The sequence below is a fragment of the Pteropus vampyrus genome, unplaced genomic scaffold (assembly GCF_000151845.1).
Source record: "Pteropus vampyrus isolate Shadow unplaced genomic scaffold, Pvam_2.0 Scaffold627, whole genome shotgun sequence".
Lineage (NCBI taxonomy): Eukaryota > Metazoa > Chordata > Mammalia > Chiroptera > Pteropodidae > Pteropus > Pteropus vampyrus.
This window is the reverse complement of record NW_011889408.1, coordinates 236,550-261,467: the sequence shown is the minus strand read 5'-3', so window position 1 is coordinate 261,467 and position 24,918 is coordinate 236,550. Positions and strand designations below refer to the sequence as shown.

General features: G+C 35.5%; 1 protein-coding gene and 1 pseudogene across 2 annotated transcripts in view; both read right to left on the bottom strand.

The window, feature by feature from the left end:
• LRRC69 (leucine rich repeat containing 69) overlaps positions 1 to 18,294 on the bottom strand; it is a 93,988-nt gene extending 75,694 nt beyond the window's left edge. Inside the window, exons 1-3 of one of the 2 annotated variants that reach the window (XM_011384814.1) lie at positions 18,076 to 18,294; positions 7,652 to 7,778; positions 4,640 to 4,712 (exon numbers count right to left, since the gene is read on the bottom strand). In XM_011384814.1, the coding sequence (XP_011383116.1) occupies positions 4,640 to 4,712; positions 7,652 to 7,778; positions 18,076 to 18,258 (383 nt within the window). In that variant the 5' untranslated portion in view covers positions 18,259 to 18,294. The remainder of the gene's footprint in view (positions 1 to 4,639; positions 4,713 to 7,651; positions 7,779 to 18,075) is intronic. The other variant, XM_023525786.1, reaches the window with a different exon arrangement.
• Positions 5,267 to 5,932, bottom strand: LOC105308804 (annotated as a pseudogene).
• Positions 18,295 to 24,918: the final 6,624 nt, after the last annotated feature.

Below are 24,918 nucleotides of genomic sequence, written 5' to 3'. Positions count from 1 at the left end.
AATTGTAAGCTGACAAAGTCCTTGCAATCTGTGAGGTCAACCAAGGGTTGCCTTGCCTAAAAAATAAATAAAGAAATAATAAAAATTTTTAAATGTTAAAGAAATCTCATAAAAATTAACAAGCAAGCCTACTAAATGTAAAATCAGTGTCACAGACTACAAAGTCACTATTAAAAAATCTATTGTAATTTTATATTATAGTCATAAACAATTGGAAAACAAAACTTTTATAACTTCATATACATTAACAGCAAAAAAACCATAAAAATATAAAAATACATTTAACAAAAGACATCAGAGACCTCTACACTGAAAACTATAAATCATGACTGAGAAAATATAAAGGGGTTCTAAATAAAAGTAGAGATGATGTATCTTGTTCATATTTAGAAAAAAACAATATTGCTCAGATGCCAATTCTCTCCAAACTGATCTACAGATTTAACTGTCCAAATAAAAATTTTGACAGTTTTTGTGTAAAAATCTGAAGAATCATTTTTAAAATATATATGGAAATTCAAAGTATCTCTAACTTAACTGCCTACCCAAAACTATAATAAAGAAGACAAAGTCAAAGAGCTTGCATTTCAAAGCTGATTTCAAAGCTTACAATATAGCTACAGTTCAAGATAGTATGTTTTGGGAGGCATGACAGAAAAACAGATCAACGGAAGAGAATGAAGAGTCCAAATAGGCCCATAAATGGTCATTGACTTTTGACAAAGGTGTCCGGGCAATTAAATTAAGAAAAGACTGTCTTTCAACAAATGATGCTAGAACATCTGGATAAACTTTAGAGAAATGTGGTTATGAAGGAAAGGAAAGAGAATAAGGGAGCACAAGAGAAAAGGCAAGGAGGAGACTTTGCCTTAAGGTTTACTTAAGACAAGATTAAAAATTTGAAAAGAAGGGAATTAAAGGAGCCCAAATTTCTCAGTAAAATAGGGAGCCAAGTCATTTGCAGAGAGTATACAGGGTAAAAGAAGGATGAGCCTATGTTGACAGAGAGTAAAACTATGTAGAATTCCTGTGGAGAGAGAGATGGAGAATGTTCTTCACAAGTAATTATCATAATCATTATTTTAATTGATTCTACTCTGAATTACTCTGAATTATTAGGCAGTTGTTTTTTTATTTCTTTGTTATTTCAAGGCACTAAACACCTCAGAGGCTATTGTAAACATGTTTGTCATTCATTTGGTTAACTAAAGAGCAGAAGTGATACAGGACATCACTTGTAAAATTCTTAATCTTTTAGCAGGAAATGAAATGGGACATCTCTTGCAGAGTTCTTAATCCTTCTAGTAAAGCTAATTAAGTTTTCTTTCCTCCTTTCTTTAGGAAAAAGGCCCTATCCCTCAAATCTCGATAATTGCCCTGAAACTGGTGACTCAGATCCTCTGGCTATTGATAAGGGTCATCAGCCCATTGTTAGCAGCAATGGAGATATGCCAGACAGAGCACTTAAAGTCTGAGAGGAGAGGGGACTTTAGGCCAAAGGTCTTTTTTCACTCTTTAAGAAATATATTAACCAAACCTGTTTCCCTTTATTCACTTAATAGGCAAATCAATAATAGAAATTAATAGATATATGATTTAAACAACAAGTTCTTATTTTCTTTTCCTTGTCTAGCGACTAAGGCAGCACTTCAGCAGGAAACCCAAGACCCCACCCTGACTAAGGCAGAAAGGAAAAGAGCTCCATGAAACACCAGTAGGCAGGGACAATGACCTTTCTCAGCAGGAAACAGATACAGAAGAGACCTCCCAATCCTCAACATTCATAATAATAGGAGGGTTCATGACTCTTAGAAAAGAGTTAGGCAGTAAAGTTAGAGGTTTTCGGATCTGCCTGTAAAGAAACTGAGGTCATCCTATTCTAGAAAGTGTCTGCCCTAGTCCACTCACAATTAAGCAAGCAGGAATGCATTTTTAGACTAAAAGTAACTCATAGAAAGAAACAAATGAACAGAGAATTAGGTACCAGTTTAAACCATTCACATCTGTGCAATAAAGACCCCAACAATATTTAATTCACCTGAGCCTCATTATACCATCATTATAATATGATGCATATGCCCAGAAGTTCATCAATATCATTATAACAGACTGAATTCTGGGAACGAACATGTGCAGAAAGCAAATGATGAATCACTGAGTCCAGTTAATCTTAATTGTCAATCAAGGGAGACCACCCCTCTAAGAAAAGTAACCACCCACAGCAAATAGGGATAAAAACCCCAAAGGCTTTGTTACCAGGCCTTTGAGCGATGCTTCTCTTGCTCAGACCAGCTTCCATGTCTGGAACTGTACTTTGCCTTCTAATAAAGCTTTTCTTTTCTGCTGTATCTCGATGTCTTGCTCAATTCTTTGTTTGAGACATCAAGAACCTGGATGTCTCCGGTAACAGAAGAGAGGAACAAGTGATCTGCAATTGTTTCCACTTCCACAAAACTGGGAGAACTCACACTCTTCCAAGAGAAAACTACAGGAGATATACACGTGTAGCTTCCTCCTGCCCTTCTTCTCCTCCAGTGGGTTGAAGAATAACCACTGATTGGCGAATTTGGAAAAAGAACTAAGCCCTTCGGCTTAGTCCCTTCCCCTGTCCTTTTTTTCTGAGAGATTCTGTCCCCAGGATGCCCAAGTTCTCTTTCTCTCCCTGTGCTTGTGCAGTTCTGCCTATGACAGAGTTGTTTAGAGACAAAACTCTTGCCTGCTGAGATTTGACTTCAAGTCCTTGAACCAATAATAGTTTGTCAGTCAATAAACAAAACTCCTCTCTCCCCTTCCCAGGTTCTGAACAAATTGAGAAATAAGACATGGGATTCAGAAATAAGGGAATCAAACATCAGCATGGAGCTGACATGACCATCATCAGGCTCCCTCCTAGTCCTCCTGAATTAAACATACCTACCCAGGTACAGCCTATCCTGCTAAGGTGGCTGCTTAATTGATGGCAGAGAAAAAGGAGGATACTGAGACATGTATGGTAGATGCTTTTCCAAAATTCAGTACTAAGTCAAACTTTTGTACCTAAAAAGGAGTGAATGAAGGAAACGAAAAGAATAATAATAACCAATAATAATAGAAGCTAACATTCACTGAGCACTTACTATGACCCAGGCTCAACCCTAAATATCTTTGATGAGTTTATTTATCAAAGCAACCCTGTGAAATAAGTGCTATTATTGTCCTTACTTTAGAAATGAAGATATTAAAGTATAGGAAGGTGAAGAAACTTTCCCAAGGTCAAAAAATGGAGTCATGTGTGGGGAGGTAACATTCAACTTACATCTAGGGCACAGCTAAGATACAGACAATCCAGAATTATCTGTAAAAAAAAGTATGGACCTACACATTTTCCAATTCTACTTTTTTTCGGTGAAAGTTTTAATTCATCTTTCTAACATATTACCATAGATTTATACAGTTCCTTTAATAGTGTGCTTTGTACTCTAGAGCTAAGTTTACTAACTTGTGAAATCATAACATGTTACAGCTGCAAGAATTTTGAAGTTCATCTACTTAAAATTTTTCCTATAGATATGAGAAAGCTAAGGTCTAAGACAGATAAATTACTTGCCCAAGGTCATCAGGCTGGTTGTACAAAGATATGACCTGAACTTAGTTCACCTGTTCTTCCAAGATGTCCTGTTTTTATTATATCATCAAATACACTAATCGACTGAATAAGTGAAAAAGCAAGCAGACAACTATTGGAATTTTCATTGCTATAAATATTCTTCTCATTAAGACATTAGATTACTTCAAATTTTTTTCTAGTTATTCTGACTTAAAACTTTACTTCTCTGTTGAAATCTATCTGGGAAATAATACATTGCTAGAGGTATAGACCTCTAGCAATATAAGTATAGATCTATTCAAAGTGAATTTGAATAGACATTAGGTGCCGCCAAAAGCCCTTTGTTGAGGACTGTTCGCAGTTTTGTGTCCTCTTTCAAAAATCAGGATGCTCTTATATTGTAATACATGTTTCTGTTCACCAGACAATGAAGAGAGTCTCCAAAGTAAACCCTAGGAGAGTTCTCTCTCCATCTGACAGAAGAAAAACACAAGAGGGTGGTTTGTCTGCAGGACAAGCCCCTCAGCTGGCTCCAGAAAGGTTCTGTTCTGGTAGCCTATCTGTGTAGATGTGCAGGAAGGAAAAAGAACATTTTTTTGTTGTTGTTTCTGATGATAAGAAAATATGTTGTTGTTTTTTTTAATGAAATTGATGTCTTAGTTTTAAATCCTTTCTTTTATAATATATTTTCTTTTGAGCTGAAAATGACTTACTCATATGAAACAGATATGAAGTAAAATTTAATGTCACCAATTCTACAGTGGAGCAAGGTCCAAGAACCCCAGAGCTGGCAGATCAATAACACAATCAACTTTAGAACTTTGTTTTAAATGCCCACTTTTACACTTAGACTACCAAACCATGCTATTTCTCATTTCTCTGAAGTGTTTAAGGAATCATCTGCTTAAAATTAGTGCCTTGCCTCAGTCCTTCAGATGCCTCTTTGCTACTATGCATAAATCCCGCAAGGACTTTAGGCGAGGCACAATTGTGCTCAGATGCCCAGGGTGGGTTGGAGGGGGTGGGAGGTTAACTAATTATAAACAAAATTACCTGCTGACTTCTTCAGGAATCCATGTGAGTAGATTGTTGTTCAGATTAAGCAGGATCAAATTTTTTAAGCCATCTGTTAGAAAATAATTTTAGTCGCTTTAGCTACATGTCAGAAAATAATTTTTAACCACTTTTCCATATACCTTTGTTGTCCTTTTTATTTCTTGCTGTGGCCAAGGCTCTTTAGGTTGCTGGTAATAGATAACCTCTTAAACTAGCTTAAACAAAGAAGGTTAATTTATCACAAAGTTATAATGCTAAGTTATGGCTCCTGAGGACAAAAAGTACAGTCAAGCTACCATGAACTGGAATGAGAAACTAAAAAGCACCATTACCCACGCTCTTTTTTTTTTTTTCTTTGACTCAGACAGCAGTACCATAAATGTTTGTTGTGCAAATGAATTAAGTCCAAAGGTTCTTCTTTATTAGTGACATTCATCCACTCAACAGGAAACCACCAAGGTAAATCAGCCAAATGCCCCATGCCTACCTGCAGCTGTGAAGTTGGCACTCAGCTCAGCCAGGCCCAGCATGTGTGTGCATCCAAGCAGACCAACTCAAGTACACATAGCATCTTCTTACTGCTTTTGTGCACACCTATCTAGTTGGGGGAGAGGGGCTCACCTCTCATGCTTGTGCTCCACTGCTGCACAGCACCTCCATGAGATTGTTCATGACAGTAGTCACTTGGGGGCCAAAAACGGTAAACTCTCTGGTGAAGAGAATGATGTGGATGTGGTGTGTGTTTAAGTGCCTGTGCTACTTCAGGGCTAGGGTCTTCTTGAAGTGGGATGAGTAGATGTGTGCTAGCACATGGAACAAGTATTTTCCAATCTTCACCAGCGACTCAAAGGAGCCTGGAAATTTTCTGCCATATTTCGTGGGGAACACATCCTCATTGGTCACCAGCTTCTACACAGAGCTCAAGACTAAGCTGATGTACTGGGGTGGAGGGTGGAGGAGAGGGGGCTGAGCATTTAATCTTCTTTACCTACTCTTTGTACTAGTAATACTGGGTGTCACACCTGGCCATCGTCTGGCATGCCTCTCCTGTGCAGAATTCTGAGATAGTGCTATAATGGCAGGAAGTTGTGGAGAAACATTATGGCTCATTGAAAGATAGATCTCCAAGGGCAGTACCATCAGTGGCTTGAACTCAAAGTCGGTGATTCTGTTTTTGGTGTACTCTTGCTCCAAGTATACCTTGTTCTCCTCCCCATCAGGGCTCTTCTCATAGACTTCCCTATGAGCTAGCCCATGGCTGTGTAGGCCCACTGCCCTGCTGCCCCACATGCTAAGCCCTCAGACCACAGCAGTGGTGGTGGCCAAAAGTCATATTAATATAAATATATTTTATATATACAGATAATATATACATGCTGTATAATTAATTATAAGCTCATATATATGTATTGGCTATTTATATATACATAGTCCTTTGTCTGCTCTTGGTAGTCACAAAAATGCTCATGCTTCATCTCCTGGGCTTCTGATGTTTCGGAGCACTGAACCAAGTTGTGATGTCCAAGGAGACCCCGGCCACACTCCAGGATAATAGACTGTCTTCCCCACCCTGAGCTTCTCAAAGTCTGGTAGATTACATACCATCTGGGAATCTCTGCAGAACACAGAGTGCAGAACATAGTTTCATTTCTCATTATACTTTCTCTCAGCTTCATATTCATGTCCTGTCCCCCTTTTCCCTTCCCACGTCTTTCTCTTTTGAACAGATTTTCTCTAATTTTCCATGTATTTGTAGCCATCCCACAACTCCTGCATTTGATTGTCCACAGACAGGATAAACAGAGTTTTCTCAAATGAAATGCCTATAGGAACCAAGAAGATAACAAAACACAGCAGTGGGCCTGGTGGAAATCCAACTGGCCCATGTGTGTTGAGCTGGAGAATCCGTGCCTTATCTAAGAGGGCAGCAGCCATTCAGCCAGCTCCTAGCAATTGCTGTCACAACAATGTGATTACAGTGTTGCCTAAACTTTCTTTTTTAAAACAAACAAAAAATCCAAACAAACAAAAAATCCAAACAAACAGAAATCTTTTTTAAAACAAACAAAAAATCCAAACAAACAGAAATCCAAGCTTTTATGTGAATTCTCTTGATCTGCAAATGTTGGTACTAAACTCAAATTTTTAAAAAGGCAGGCAAAACAGATCCAACCTATTTGTAGACCAGATTTAGCCATGGGGCCACCAGTGTGTAACCATTGTCTTAATTCATGTGATTAGCTTAAACCAATTAAACTTTCAGATTTTATCATAATCTGCAAGAGAGAGAATATGACTGACCCAGTTTAGGATACATATCTAGCCCTGGTCTAGTCCACTCTGGACAGGCCGATAGGGTTGTGTCATACATGTTGGACGTGCTTAACCCCCTGATACCAAACTATTTCTGCAGCTGGATAATCAGGACCTGACATAAAACATAATTCATGTCAATCAATCACATGAGATTTCCAAAATTCAACAGCCCTAAATTAAGAAATACAGAAACTAAAATATTCACGGTAGAGTTTCATACTGAATGGAATGCCAATTATTGGATTCCCTATCTTTTCTTTAAAATTCTCCTCAAATTGATTTAAACTTAGTATATTGATCAAAAACTGTGACTTAGTATCTGAGACAATAAAAAGTGTAAAGAACAAAGAGAGCTGTAGAAAGTTTTTTTCTTGATTTGATTTCCAACTAGTTTTTACTCTGGCATAGAGAAAGAGCCCACAGATTCAAGAGCCTAAACATACACTGATTCTGAAAAAGGAGAAAATTCACTAACACTGATGCTTACTTATTTTCTTAGGTCTACATGTAAAGAAACATATTACAATAGTTGAAAAAAAAAAGTCCCCCAAATTCCTTAATTTCAAGAATATGTCTAAATATCTCCAACAAAAAAAGGATTAAAACTCCTTTTTCACTTTAGTTCCAAATTGTTAAATATAGTAAAGGGATTAAATTTGATGCTATAATGTTGCTTTTCTTTGACTAACTTACCACATGCTCCAGATGCAAATCTATGAATTCTATTTCCAAATAAATGGAGCTTTTTCAGGGATGTAAGGTATTTCATCTCTTCTGGAACTTCTTCTAAAAGGTTGTTTCCCAGATTTAGTGCTGTCAACTGCAACCATAAAGAAATTTAATGGACTTGTACATTATCCATCTTCAAATGAGAAAAAAGAAATAATTAAGCCCCTTTGCTGAGATCTATGTAACCTAAGAAAATTCCAACATGATTCTAAACAATTATTTCACATATACCTAAAGTGGTCTTTATAAATAAAGTTCATTTGGGCTTATGTTCAAACACTTTATGTTAATTAAAACAATTTAATTCTCACTAAAGCACTCATTAAAATTGTATTGCAAACCATTCCAAGGGTATTTAAAAATGCAATTAATGATCCATTCATATGCACTTTAGTAACTCAAGAATATCCTAATATTGTGACCCATAGACTCAAAACCATTAAAAACTCAACAAAGAAGCTAATTTCCTGAAATCAGAAATATAGCCCAAGATCTGAGGTCCTCCTGTTGTACTACTCCCAAATGTGTTTTTTGTTTTTTGTTTTTTTGTTTTTTGTTTTTTTAATTTAGACCAATAAGACTTCTTTATTACAGGATAGAAAAGTTGGGGCGGGGGAGGATAAAGTGACTCTGTGATGACAAAGTTTATAATAGAAACTACTAACAAGGCACGGTAAGGTAGAGAAGATCTACCCCATAGGCACCTGCTCTACCAGTGAAGATTGGTTAGATATAGGAAGTATTGCACATAAGAGGAGTTAGAAAGTTCCTCTTTGATTTTCTAATCCAATAAATCAATGATACAGGATTGTTCCCTAAAATATCATTTTTTTATTTTATTTGAAATCAAATTGCATCTTCCAAGATACAAAAAGAGTCTTTTCTTTCACTCCCAAACCTAATTTACCATTCAGATTTCATTACCAACTCCATATTTCAGAATTTTAACATTAGGGGTAAAAGAAAAAGAATCATAGGAGTTCTGACAAATTAATGTATTTATATAAGACAAAAATAATTAAGAAAAAAATTTAGGCAATTTACAATTATATTTAAATGTCACCTGGTACTTGGTGTGGATGTATGTTAATGATTTAAATTAATATAAAGTAGACACAGATTCATTTACAATAGAATTCATTGTCCTTACAATTCATAAAAAAGGTTTTGCTTCCATACATGCTCTCTTCTTAGATTTACCACTGTCCTGGAAACAAAAAACCACACATCCACCATCTTAGAGGCCTTATTCTTCTGTAAAGGTGAAGTTAAAATATCCAGGCATACCTTGTCTTCTTACACTTCACTTTATTACACTTCACAGGTGTTGTATTTTTACAAATTGAAGGCAAGACCCTTTGTTGGGATTTTTATTACATTACATGGCCTGGAACCAAACCAGTATCTCCAAGGTATGTCTGTATTTATGCAGCCATTCTAATGAAAAAACTTAATCCAGAGTCTGTGACTATATTAGTTTCCTATTGCCATTGTAACAAATTATCACAAACTTAGTGGTTTAAAACAACACAAATGTATGATCTTAAGTTCCAGAAATCAGATATCAGAAACGGGTCTCACTGACATAAAATCAAGGTGTCAGCAGGTCTATATTCCTTTCTGGAGATTCTAGGGAAGAATCTGTTTTCTTGCTTTGTCCAGCTTTCAGAAGCTTCCCACATTCTTTGGCTTCTAGTTTGCCATTTTATCTTCAAAGCCAGCAATGACTGGTAGTCTTTTTCAAATCATGTCACTCTGATGTTCTCTTCCACATTAAAAGACCTTCATAATTATACTGGGCTCACCCAGATAATCCAGGAAAATCTCCCCATCTCAAGGTCAGCTATTAACTTTAATTCTGTCAGTACCCCAATTCCTCTCTGATATGTAACCCAACATATTCACAGATTATGGGGATTAGGATATGGGTATCTTGGGGAGGCTGGCATTATTTGTCTATCACAATAACTACTCGAAGTTTTTTCCAAAACGGAAGTAGATTTCATTCTTTTGCACAAATTTAGTTTTAAAAAAGTCATAGCAGAAGGCCAGTGCTGACAACCTAACAAAATTTCTGTGATACTTGTGAGGAATACAAGAACATAAGGAATCGTTAAAGGTTTGAGATTTTACCCAACTTGCAAATAATAGTTAACCTGCTACCATTTCATAGATGCTGGTAGAAAGCATGAGACCCCTGGGAAAGAGACAAAGGACAGTTTGTTACCCACAGCAACAAAAGTGCCCAGAATATTGCTATTTTTCCACCAACAATGCAGACAGTCAGATAATATCTGGATATGCAGTGGTTTGTGTTACAGAAAAGAAACCATGAGTTTAGAGAATCTGAATCTTTTTAAATGAGCAGAAACCTTCCATGCCTGTCCTTTGTTCCAGAGGGAGAGATATAGCCATCTCTAAGGAAGAAGGTGAATCAACATTTATTTTTATTTTATTAAATTTATTGGGGTAACATTGGTTAATAAAATTACATAAGTTTCAAGTGTACAATAATACATCACATGCATACTGGATTATGTATTCACCACCCAAAGTTAAATTTCCTACCATCACCATATATTTGACTCCCTTTGCCCTCTCCCCCTAACATTCATTAAAAAATATGCATTGTATGCCTCCTATGAGCCACTAATTCTAGGTACAGAATATACAGCGGTAAATAAGACATCTAAGTAATGCATTTACCCTAAAACCACTTACACAGTAACAGTGAAATAATTGAATGAGTGAATGAGTGAATGGCTAACTAAATTAATAAGAAAAATAACAGATAGTACTAAGTGCTGTGTAGATAATTTTTAAAATGAGGAGATAGCGATTGGTTGATCAAGGAAGCTTGTCTTAGAAGTTGATATTTAAACGGAGATATGAGTGACAATAAGAAAGAAATAATAGCCAATAAGGACCCCAAAGCAGGAACGTTCTTGGTATGGTTGAGAAGCCAAGAGATGTGGCTGATATTGCTTGAGCATAAATGGTAAAGGGAAACCTAGAAAAAGTGAGGTTTGAAAGGTATACTTGAGCCAGGTTATGTATTATTTTGTAAATCAGGGTAAAGAGTAGGGATTTTACTCTAAGCGAAACTAGAAAGGACTGTAGAGTTTTGAACAATTATGTAGGATTATTTGATTTGTGTCTTAATGGGAGCACTCTGACGTGTATAAAGAATAGTCTTCAGGTGGAGCAAGAAGCAAAACACAGAGGTAACACAGGCATGAATGTAGTGGTCCAGGTGAAGCATCAGAAAAAGTGTGCTGCAGAGGAAATGTGTGAAAACAAAACATTTGCTATGAAGGGACACTAGAAATTAGGAAGAAGCTGGAGGGTTTGTTTCCCCTTAAAATAAAATATATCACAACTTATATTTTGATGAAAATAATCCTGTAGAGAATGAATAACTAATGATATAAAGAGAAGGATAATTGCAGAATCAAAATCCTTTAGGAGATGAGAGAGGATAGAATCCAAAGCACAAGTGGGTGCTGGCCTTAGATAAAAATAGACTCTTATTCGAGGTAGTAGGCAGGAAGGTAGAGAAGGTGTATGCAGATCAGAGCACAGGAATTGATTTAGTAAGGGAAAGATGAGAGAGTTCTTGACTGACAGTGTCTATTTTTTTCAATGAAATATGAAACAAAGCTATCTGTTGACAAGAGGAGATGTAAGAGGTTTGATGAAAGGTAATTTTAAAGGACAATCTAGAGAAATTTAGTAGAATGGCTGATTCAACTTAGCTCCCAAGATGATATAAAATAGATATATGACTCAAGAAAAGACACTTTTTCTGGGTGACACATTAACTACACGGCCCTTGGGCTAAGACAGGCTTCCATGTGAAATTCTGAGCTCCACACCAAATATGACATGTAGAAGAGGAAGAGGGTGCAACTGAAAGCCTCAAAATGTAAAGGTTTTCAAAGTTAAGATAAAATGAACGTATTGGGATTATTCTTGATAGAATAGGATAACTAAAAGAACTTATCGATGGCCTTCAAATTCATAAAGGTATCTTAAAGGTCAAGTGGTTATACTTTATCATCATGGCAAATATGTCAGAGATTCAGACTAAGTTACATAAATTATACATAAGGTCCAGAGACACCACAGCAAGGAATGAGTTACCCTTGAGGTATACCTCAAGACCCAATCTAAATGTTTCATTAATTAATCATATTTATTATGTGCCTGATATTATTCTGAATGCTACAGTAAAAAAGACACAAATGATCCCTCTCTCATAGTGTTTATACTTTAGGAAGTGAGACAGACAAATAATTTCTGTTAGTGTTAAATGCTACATATGAAGGAAAGGAAATGGGATAATGGAATGGAAAGTAACTCAGAGCTAGACTGAGTCATTAGGAGGTGATGTTTGAGGCGAGACATTTGGGATGCCTTGACACAGTTACTCTAAATGGTATGTTATTCACAAAGGGTTTCAGAAGTAGCAAGCATCCAGAAAGAGTACACACAGTGTTTCATTAGTAATACTCTCTATGGTATGGGCAGTTCCTGAGGGAAGGCTTTAGTCATATAAGAAACAACTACTTGGTAAATTTAAAACTTACATTACTTCAATAAGTATATATAAAATAAAGTTCTGCTGGTATTTTCAGAATGTAATTCTTCTGTCCCTTGGAAACTGGCATATTGACATAGATAGGTACCATTGCTACTAAATGGTTTCTTATGGACCCATTACCAAGAGAATTATAGCATCTTACAATCCAAATGAAGTTTTATAAGTCACCTAGTAGCATATTAAATGTAAATGGGCAATTATATATCTTCCTCATGACACAATAATGAGTAATTCTTTTATCTAGTTAGGAAGCTTTATTTATTTGTTTACTTTATTTTTATGTTTAGGCTCTCTGAAACTTCTACCCAATTATTCCCACAGCAATTATAAAAAAAGTTTTATCCCTCCTCCTTTCTCCCACATAACAATCTTTCAAATTTTTGAAGATTGCTATCATATTCCTCCTGAATTTTTTTCATTCTTCCTTAACCGTTTCCCTCCGGACATAATTTCTAGACCCATCACTGACCTGGTCACTTTCTAATTTTTTCTAAGTACCTCTCTCTGAAAATATGGCACCTCGGGTGATACAGGAAATGTGGTCTCATAGTATAGATGCTAGTGGGACCAGGAAACCTCCCTCGGTCAGATGACTATACTTCTATTAATGCAGCCTAACCTGGCATGCACTCTTTAAGCAACAAGACATATTGTTGATGCATACTTAATTTTGTCTGTGTCAATGAAAACTGCTAAGTTAACAGTCAAAGAGATAAGCCACATCCCAGACTTATGCAATTGAATTATTTTCTTAAATGTAATTATCCCTGTAAAAATTACATCTTGTTAGTTTGGGCTCAAAAGATATCTCAAGTGAATGTGATGTTGACATTCTAAATTCAAAGTTTAAAACTGGACAATGTCAATGGACAAATCTTTTTTTCCCATCCACACTTAAGTTAATGCACCCACCATTTTTGTAATCTTATGGTAGCCAACTTTGGAATCGCCTAGAACTTCTCTCTCTCCACCTATATTCAGTCAAGGAAATTCTCAAATTTCCTTTTAGATGCAACCTTTTCAGCTACATACCATTGCAATTACTTTAAGAATAGTAATCATGACTGCCTGATTACAGATAGCATTACATAGCCAAAGAATGCAAAGAATGAGGTATGCTATCATTTAAATTCCCTCTATCCAGTCCTGCTAGATTATATATAAACTGCTGCCCAAATAATCAATGAGGAATTTCCTCACCCAATATTTTTTAAATATGTTCAACCTCCCCATAGTCCTTTCCATATCTTTGCACACTTGCCCTAAATTCTTCCTAAATTTGAATAGACTCATTTGATTGCATTGGCCTACTCATATCTCTGTGTTATAACCTATCTGTGGCCTGCCTTGAAATAGATATGTGTGGTTCCTCTTATGTCTTGGATATGAGATAAGCATCTCTGCATCCATCGATGCTTTTGCATTATGAAATCTAGGTTTCATGTGTAGCAATCTTTGTATAAGTAGGAGAGAAGAGGACAAGAAATCAGAAGAAAATGATTTATTAATGATAACACTAACATTTGAATAGAATTTAATAGGTATAGGTATCAAACACTGTGCCAAGCAGCCTTATACATTGCCTCACAATACCACCAACTTTCCAGAAAAGGGATCTGAGGTCCAGGCTATGATTTATGGTGAAATAGCTTAGTTTCACTCTATGGTCTGCTGTTAACTTTTATACTACACTGTCTACTGTTGCTCAGAATGATTATATATAAGCTTATAAATGCACATAATATATTCATTCATACACACACATACATATACATAATGGAATTATCTTGTATGCAACACATGGAATTCTCATTTTAAATATTCTTGTTCTATTGGTTTACACACTTATTAGTATTGTGCAGAAGGCAAAGCATAGGCTTTGGGGACTATCTGCTATGCAATGTACTAGGTAAGTGATCTCAGGCAACTCACTCTAATTCCTAAGTCTCCTTTTTGTTTTTAAATTGGGGATAGCAGCATTTACTTCTAAAGGCTATTTTAAGGATTGGTATAATAAAGTGTCTGACAAATAATAGATATTATAAAATACTAGCTATAATCTTTTAGACCCAAGAGACCATTTCACAAAATGTTAGATGTGCATGGTACTAGAAATGCAGTAGGTACTTCAAATATATATAGACACTTCCATTTGGCTTTTAAATGTTAAACTTATTTGTTTTCTTAATGATATCTAACTCATTTTTTCAAAGATTTCTAAATTCACAGCCACTTTTGAATGACATTTTCAGGAGACGAAATATTGACCACAGAATAAAGACTTTATGTTAATTTGTTAATTTTACTGGAAATTTTTGTTTGTTTCTACAGTGATAATGTGTTTCAGGATTGTTTCCATTAAACTATCACTATGTCTTGGTTTTCCAGTTGTTATAATAGATGTCTGTGTTTAATACTCCCCACTGTCATGTACCACCTTCTCCACAAAGCCATCCTCCTATTGTACATGCATGACACTGTGTACAATCTATGACCAGGTATTATCTTCTGCTTTCTATTATATTGATTCAAATATATATTATATCTTTACTATTAAGTGGAAATTTCACAATGACAAGGTCTCTATGTGTTTCATCTAGCATTCAAAGAATGGTATCTGGAATGCAATAGTTGCTCAGTAAACATTAGTTGAATGCTGCCTGCTTGGGACATATCTGTAAACATAGTTCAAACTGTGGAACACATATGGCTCCACATCATTTTTTTTTCAAAATCAAGTATCTATAGAGCTCAGTCAGCTCCAATTTGCCCAGTTTGATTTACTTCCTTCTAATGGGCTACATGCTTTTCTATTCTAGCCATCAGCTCATTCTCACTAACCCTATATTTGATTCAATGTATCATTTGTACTTCTAGAACTTGATTCAGGCAATTTCTCCTAACATTTAATTATGCTATGCTTGTAGCTATTAATTACTACTAGAAAGTGTTATGCTATTTATTACATCTTTCAATTACTTATTTGATTTTTAAAATGAGATCCATGACTAATTTGGATAAAAACTTTTTTAAATGTAAAAAACCCAGCTGAAATGTCCAACTTTACCTGGAAGTCGTTCTGAACTAGATTATGGCTTGATGATACTATTTTAGAATAGTATTGGCCTATGACAAGTATAAATATGTTTGAGTTAGTATATGAAATAATTGGCCTATGACAAGTATAAATATGTTTGAGTTAGTATATGAAATATTAATCCTTAAATTCCTTAAGGACAGTAAATATTCCCATTCATTATACCTACATAGTACATAATATACTGTCAGGTTCCATAAACTATTTAATAAAAAGAATTGAATCAAATTACTGAGAAAAATAACAAGATTTTTACATTTTTCTAAGTAGCATATGTACGACAAAAGTGTATGAAGGAGGGCAGCATTATGGCTCACTCAGCAAATTCTTATAAATACCTTCTTTTTTTAGAAATCGGTGGCATCTTTAAGACCACAGTACAATCTCTGAACTGTGTAAATAATCTATATCCATCTTTTGAGTATTTCTAGCACATTTTATTCAAGCTGCTTTTGGAACTCCCATTATAATGAGAAAAGAGTTTTTTTTCCAAAATCTCACAACCCTATATGAGAAAAATTACTAGTTCATGAACATATCTTTAGCCTGAATCTGCCTTGCAAAGCACTTTAAGGGTAGTCCACAAGAAGGCTAGTTTCAAATCAATCAAATTCTTTTTTAAAAGTAAGGTATAATTTCTTCTTTAAAAGCAAGGTCAGAGCTGAGCCAGCTCCCTATTTAAGAAAACTGAAAACAAGCAAGTCAAAATTGGGGTCTCTTCTAAATAGTAGAAGGATGAGGAGGAAAATAACAGGGAAGCCACAAGAAAACAAAATAATGGTAATCAGATTCTCAAGCCTTCTTCCTGAGGAAATATATTTTACAATCTGTAATTTTTAACTAAACAACTATTAAATGTGAAGGAAGAATACACATTTCAGGTAGATAAGAGTTCCAAAATTTAACTAACTACCACATACCAAGATTAGGATGTTATCTAGAGATTTATTCCTACAAAATAAAAGAGTAGATTAAGAAAGAGGAAAATAGGAGATACAGTGGTCCAATTCAGGAGAGCTGTAAAGAGATTGTCCTTGGTGGACAGTGTGCAGAAAACCTGAATAGTAGTCAGCTTAGATTGGGTTAGAAGAGTGGAGCCTCCTGGAAGAAAGTCACTCAAAGTAAAAAAGGTTATACAAGAAAATATAATCATAGTACACTGATTGACTCCATGTGAATGATATTTACTTCATAACATACATTTTAGAATTCTCCAAGAGACAAAAATTTAATTGTGGTTATAACTGAATACATAAATGCTATATATCTTATAAAATTAAGTTTAGAATTTATGAAGCAGAAGACAGGAAGAGAGCTGAAGGTGGATTACTGATGCTAACATTTCCATCTTACAAAGTAGGGAGTGAAAAAGAGATTGTAATTGATGAAAGAAGAAATGAAGGTGTAATAATATGAAGTTTAAAGGAAAACTGTGAAGAAAATAAACATATTAATATAATTATACTTAGAAGATGAAGAAGAGTGATATCTAAAATGAAACAAATCAAGAAAAAAAGATGAGTTAAAAGTGGTTGTATATGGAGAACAGGATTGAGAGTGAGAGTGAGTGGGACAGAAGATAGTTGTTTTTTATTATAAACCTTTTATAGTATTTGATTTTTCTTAATGCACTGTGTTAATTCATTGGGGAAAAAAATCAAGCAGAGGGTAAGAACTGGCTCAGGGCTTGGTCAAATCCTAAATTCTTCTGCAGAGAAACAACTCTGTCCCATTAGAAAAGTCCAAATCCTTGTTATTCTGTAACTACAAATGTACTTTTAGTATTGCTTTATTTCTTGCAAAGATTTGGCCACACAGATTACAAGCTCAAATAATTTTGTAAATCAAAAAGAAAATGAGGTAGGTTAAAGTAAGAAAATAGAGATTTGGGGGTGGGGGTGGGGATCGGGGTGGGGGTAATACTGAATTCAAAACTAATGAACTGCAATGACTTAGCTGGTTATAGGTTCTTTCCATGATGATGACAGTTTACAAGTGAGCAAAAAGAAACCTGCAAAGTTAATATCCCTTGCCTCCTCTCAATCTCAAGACAGTAGCTGGTGTTTCACATTGTTTGACAGAGATGTTTAACACAAGCATCTGGGATTTATTCATGTCAACTGTTGCTCTTTAAGAAGGGCATTCTTTATTTAGCATACTAATACTCTTTTAGAGACTACTTCAGAGTAAATGAATGTCCCCTCCTTCCCATTCCCTGCCAACACTCCATTTCAAAGTTCAGCCTACTCTAGGAAATTGAAAAAGAACTCCCTCCCTAAATCCAAACTGTGTCTTCATTCCATATGCAAAAGCTTCAAGATAGTCCCCAGGATGAACAGCATCTCAGGGATCCTCAAAACAACTTCCAGATGGAACCCCCAAGGTAGACAAGCAGATCCAGGCTCCCAACATTTTTCAGATGACAGCCTCCAGAAAGATGAGTGTGGCAGAGACCTAATACTCTGATTCTAGATGTGAGCTCAAGTGTACCTGAATAAGTTGAAACATCTTCTTCCCCTGTCATATGCAATTCCCTAAGGGAGAAAACCTCCTGATGCTCTCTCACAATGCTCAACAGTAAATTTCCAGGAAGCTAATTCTCCAGAGATTGAAGCCTTATTGTTCTCCCAACTCTTTTCTTTCCTCCTATTTTCCATCCTCAATCCAAAAAGATGTGCTAGTCCTCACCTGGGTTAAGGTGCTTATCTCTGGGCACACTTTGGGAATTAGGTTATTCTGAAGGTCTAGAGTCTTCAGGCCAGGCAGTTTTTCTAATGTTGACGGCATCTTTGTTATCTTCTTCCCATTCAAGGTAACGATCTTAGTACTTTTACCACCCCTCAATGCTCTTACTAACAACCTTTCAGCCATGGGCTTAGAAGAGAAATAGAAAAGAGAGGAGGTAACTATTAGGGATTAAGTTCTTTATTATTCATCTTTAGAACTCTAAGTGCAGAATTGGCGTGTCATGGAAACAAAAACATTCTGAGGTCTACCGGGTTGAAGGTGGGAGGCATCAGATAATTTCCTGAGCAAAAGGTAGAAAGGGGAAATAGCTGATTCCAGATTTGGAGCAGGAAATATACAAGATGATCCTAGAATATCTCATGCCAGAGACATGGAAGTTATTTAAGACTAATGAGATCATATCAAAAGGACACAGAAGCCAACTTCTTAAGGACTCCCACTGGTCTAAAATAGGAAAATTTGAGGATCAGAAAGAATAATTCTGAACTGAAACATATCAAAATACAATCAAATCTAAGAGTTCATGATGGTATTTTAAAAAATAAAAGAAACTCATTGATTACATTGGGACTTGCTAGGAAACCAACTCATAAGTCTGAAAATTAAAAAAGGAAAAAAATGAAGCACTTATGCTGCTTTTCTAGTACATGATACATTTTAATATAACTTAATAGTTTAAAAAGTTTTTATTCACAGAAAGATTGAAGCTAATAAATGAGGAAGAAAAGTAGATTTAGAAAAAAACATCATTTTTGCGAATTTTAATGAAATAATGAATCTATGAAAAGATCATTGGATGTTTAAAGTAGTTGAGAGGTTAATGACCAACTGTATAAGTAAGAAATCAGGCTAATAACTCATTAATTTATTTTAGCAGCATTTAAATTGAGACAATCACATGTTATAAGTCTCATGGTATGATGCAATAAAAAGCACCTATGAAATATTTTTGTCTAAAAATTGAATCTGAATCTAATCATTCTTCTAGATTTAACTACCATTTATAGAAAATACAAGGACTAAAGAACAAGCTAAAGTCATATCAGGGAAGCAGTAGGCCAAATTTAGAACATAGGGTATTCTACAGCAAATGGTACAGGTTTAAGTAACAAATCAATGGCATTAATAAAAACAAGGGGAAACTTATGAAATAAATGAGACTTAGGTGAAATAATAGCCAAATGCAGTCTATGGTCCTTGTTTGAATCCTTATTTAAATAAAAATATTATGGAGTTAATTGGGGAAATTTGATCATGGGCTAGGTATTAGATGATAGAAATTGCTAATTACGTTATATGTGGTAATGGCATGATGATAGTGTTTTTTAAAAATGTACTCAACATTTAGAAATACATCTAAAATTTTCAGGTGAAATTTCATGATGTCTTTAATTTTCTTTAAAATAATCATGGGGGAAAAGTGGGAGGAAGAAATGGATCAACCAAGACTGACCAAACACTGATAATTATTGATACTCAGTAATGGGTCACAGAGATTCAGTATACTATTCCCATTATTTTCTTATGTATATTTGAAATTTTCCAAATAAAAGATTAAAACAAAGACAAAAAGGGGGAGGAGCTAAAGCCAGTGACATTTGATATCTATTAGAACCCCATTTGGGCAATGGAGGCATTTGGGTTACATACACATACACACACACACACACACACACACACACACACACACACACACACACATACATGGATAATCTCACATTTGGATTGCTGATTTCCAAAAACTTGAATACTATAAAATACATTCTGTATTGACTGTATGCAGAACACAAATCTAACCCTCTCTTTGTAATTAAAAAAATTACTTTATTCATTTATAGGAGCACCTGCTATCTGCTCAACATTGTAACAGGCACTGGGGATAGAGAAATGAATTTAAAAAAAAAAGACAAAAATCCTTCTCTCATTGAAATTACATTCCAGTTGGGGGAGAAAACTGATAAAGATAAATAAGCAAAACTTGTATGTTAGATGATATTAAATGCAAATAAATAAATAAATAAAGCAGGTAAAAAAAAATAAGGAGAATGGGAATAAGGAATTTGCAATTTTAGATAGGATGATCAGAGAAGGTCCTATTACAGACAAGAGCTTTTCCAGTAAGAGGTTAAAGTAAATGTCAAAGTCCTGAAAAAGAATCATTAAATTTATAAAGGGTATTATAACAAACATCAATATCATTGTAATGGTAAAAAAAAAAAAAGAGGTTGTGATTAATAGTGATTTGCAGTTGCTAGGATAAAATCATTTTTCAGCTACTTAATCACTGCTCTTCATCTTATCTCTTCCAATCTTAACTTCTTTACACTGATATTTTAGTTTCTTAAGAACAATCATGCTGTTACTACCTAAACAAAGTGACCATAAGGCTTTGCCTTTAAAAAAATCTCATGCACACTTACCTCCTCTAAAGTAACTCTGTGTAGCCAGTACCCCAGCTGACACTATTCAAACACTGGTAATTGTTAGTTTTATATGGGTAAACAGGCCACTACAATCTGATACTGCTTTCTATTAATTTGCTTAACCTAGAAAATCTGATAAACATTCTTGATTCCTCCTTCCTTACTTCCAATGTGTAATCAGTCTCATCAATACCACCTGTTCCACTCATTGATCGCTGGGTAACCACTGTAAAACTTAGTGGCTTAAAATATTTATTTTATTCACAAGTCTATAATTTGGGCAATGCTCAGTGGGAACAGCTTGTCAATGTTCCTCTTGGCAACAGCTGGGCTGGCTCAGGGGTCGAGCAGAAATTATCTAAAGGCTCATTCACTCACATCTGGTGGTAGATGCTGGTTATTGACTGGGGCCTTAAGGCAATCAGCTACAACACCTACATGTAGCCTCTTCAATGTAGCTTGAGCTTTCTCCCAACATGGTGTCTTGGTTCAAAGGGTTAGCATCTCAAGAGTGAAAGAAGTGTGGAAGCTATATCACTTTCATGACCTGCTTCAGAAGTCATGCAACATCACTTTTGCCACATTCTATTAGAAGCAAGTTACTGAGTACAGCCCATATTCAAAGGAAGAGGAATAGACCCCACCTCTTGATGCTAAGTGGACATATCTTAAAATCCACTAAAGTTCACCCTCTGGCCATGAATTGTTTACATTCCCCCAACATACTTTCTCCCAAGAGTGCCCCCTCCCCCAAAGTTTCATCTATTTAGAGCATCAGATCCTAAGATCTTGTCCTCTAAATCAGGTACAAAGGTGAATGGAGCTCTTCAGGGACAGTTCTTTGAGTCAACTCAAATACAGTTCATCTTGATCTGAAGATCTATGAACGAAAGAGACAAGTACCTAGAATTTAACGTGTAAAACATAGAGTGCAATAGACAGTACCATGCAAATGAAAAAGAGGCACAAAGCAGCCCACTAGTTCATAGCAATTCTGGAACTCATTTAGGTATATGTTGTCAGTCCCTTGATTAGTGTTCATTCCTATTGCCTGGGATTGGTTCTCGGTTCCCCATTCTGGGCTCTTGAATTACTTTTCTTTTCCATAACACATAGCCCTCTAATCTCCTATCTCCAAAGATTTCCCTATTCTAGACATTTTATATAGATATGATACAATATGTGGTCCTTTGTGATTGTCTTTCACTTTTGTAATGCTTTCAAGGTTCATCCATGTTATAGTATGTACAAATATGTCATTCCTTTTTATTGCCTAGAATTATTCCATTGTATGGTTATACTGTTTTATTTATCCATTTATCAGTTGATGGATATTTTAATTGTTTCTACTTTTTGGCTATTACAAATAATGCTATGAACATCTGTGTACAATTTTCTTGAGTACATACCTAAGGAGGAATTGCTGGGTCACATGGAGGAGCTGCCAGACTCTCCTACAGTGGCTGCATCAGTTTACATTCCTAACAACAGTTTATGAGGGCTCATCTTTCCATTTTATACAGTCATTTTTAATTCAAAGCTGATATAATCCCTTTAAAAATTTTGTAAGTTTATTTTCAAACAATTTATAATTTCTTCCATCAGACAAAGCCACACTCAAAATCTCTTTGCATATCCTTCTCTATTTGGGGTTCCCATGTGAAACCACTGTGGGAGAAGACAAGAATTTTAGAAGCTCTCTCATCTGTTGATTAGAAAAGATCTGTAATCTTCTTGAGGTTTTAACAAAGGGTTTTGTTATGACCTTGGCTTCATCTTCGGACATTTTCCTGACAATTCCCTGATTTGGTATTTGCCTGGAACTCATTTATTATTTTAGCATCATTTATTGTCTGGAGAGGCTAGAAGTGAGAAAGTTTTATTTATTAAGCCCAAAGTTTGTGGCTCATTTACATTTAATAATTCTTACCCTGGCCTTTCTCTTTTACTATACGCAGCTAGAAGAATCGACACCACATCAACACTGGCTAGAAATCTTATCTAGATCACCCAGTAAATGAGATATGCTTTTTACTTTCCAAGTGAATGCTGCTGGCATCATTGCTAAACTCTGCTACTATTCACAGGAGTCACCTCTCTTCCAGTTCTAATAACATTTTCCTCACATTCCTTTAAACCCTCACCAAGGGCCTCCTGGAGTGCCATCAGGCTCCTGCTAAACCGTCTCTTCAAGGCCCTTCTAATGTACACCCAAGGCCCAGTCCCAAAAACCCTGTTATATGGTTTAAATATTTTGTTCTAGCAGCAAATTATGCATCAGGGTTCAATCAGAGAAAAAGACCAACTAGGAATCACATAGACTTTGATCTCAAGTAACTGTAGGAACTGGTTGAGCTATGTGTGTAGGGCTGGATGTTGCTTATCTGTCTGCCCCAGATCTGGAAGAAATGGGATATGCTGTAGGCTCAACTGTTAACTGACCTGAAACTATTCCAGAAAGGGGATTCTGAAATACTGTCTGAGCTTAGCTAAATCTTATGCAATCCGCATCATCACCCTTGACACCTACTTCTCTTACCACTCACTGCTATCATAGTCCAAAGTCTCATCATCTCTATCTGTACTACTGTCTGCTTCAATTATATGTCTGCCTCTGCCATTACATAGTCACTATCACCAGTTATCTTCCAACAAATCTATAACTCTAAATAAAATCTTTTAATGGCCTTTCATTGCTTATAGGTTAAAATCTCAATTATTGAGTTGGGACTCAAAACTGATTGTGTCTAGCCCCAGCTTCATCATGTCATTTCCTGTCACAAACCCTCTATTCTACCTTTAGACCACATGCTATTCCATAGCATTAAATACATTCATTCCTTTGCCTACGCTCTTTATTTTGCCTATATAACTTTTTCATTTGCCTACCGACCTAATTGTTCCTAATCCTTTGAAGAATCTCATCAAATATTTCCTCTAACATTTTCCTTGAACTGTGACCTTCTCTCCAAGGAAGATTGCTTCCATATCTATGTTTAAAGAGGACTTTATACAAACTCCTGTTTAGCATTTAATACTTCGTATTATTGATCTTTTCACATTTCTCCCTTGCTACACGTTTGAACTGCAATCTCTACAGCATGCTTGGCATTCAGTTAATAATGTTTATTAAATTGACAATTTAAACTTTGGTGTAGAATGAAAAAGTGCCTTACATAAACCCCATCATTAGCATAAATTAAGTCACACAAATATAGAAAAAAAATGTAAGGTTGACAGTTAAAAATATTGAGTGACTATTTGTCAAGAACTGTCCAAGATGCCTAGTATACAAATATGAATAAGTCATGGTCATTACCCTCAAGGAGCTTAGAATCTAGAGCTTAGTTAGAAATGTAAACAAGTCATTCATTCATCAAATAATTATTTTTTTTTCCAGTTTTACTGAAATTTAAGTGACATATATAAGATTGTATTAGTTTAAGGTATACAACATAATGATGTGATGTATAAGTTGTAAACTGCTTATCACAATAATCAAATAGTTATTAAGTTGCCATTACATGCTAGTCATCATTATAGCACTAATGCACTGGGGACATAATAATGAACAGATAGATTAGGTCACTCCTTTCATAAAGCCAACATTTCAATGCTATAAATGCTTATCTAAGTAAGTACACAAAATGGCAAAGAACCTAATTTGTTGGTTCAAGGAAGATTTCCTGCTATTGACTGCTAAGTAGTCATAATGAGTTAAAAGAATTAAGCCGTTGATGAAATGTGAGGAGAAAAGCATTTAAGAAAAGAAATATGAAAAAAAGAAAAAAATGTCCACAGGCATGAAATTCATGAGGCCATGGGAATATAAATAATTCTAGTGCATAAGTTTAAAGAGCGATGGATGTTAATGCTGGAGAGGTACATGGGACCAGTCACGAAGGACCTTCCTTAAACACCTTCCAAAAGGACACTGTACTTCATCCTATGGGGCTGGGGAGCCATTGCGAAGTTTAGGTTAGGAAGATAGTCGTCAGATTTTGCATTTTTGGCAGTTCTCTTTAGCAGCATGGAGAGTTTAAGGGAGTAAGACAGGAGGCAAGAATAGCAATTACAAGGCTTCTAGGTGAGAAATAAAAGGGGGCGGGGATAGAAAGAAAATGATAGGGTATAAAGTAGGTAAGACCGTAACTAGAACCTGATCTCATAGGTATATTAGATGGGCTGAACCGCAATTTAAGATGTAAAGTAGGTAAATAGAGTTGGGGTAATATTTGGTTGGGTAAGGCTGTGGCACAGGTCAAGTTTTGCGAAGACACAAGAAGAGAAATGCAGAAAAGGAGATGGGATTTACTACTTCAAATTTTTTAATGTTGACCTGCTTCTTAAATGCACTATT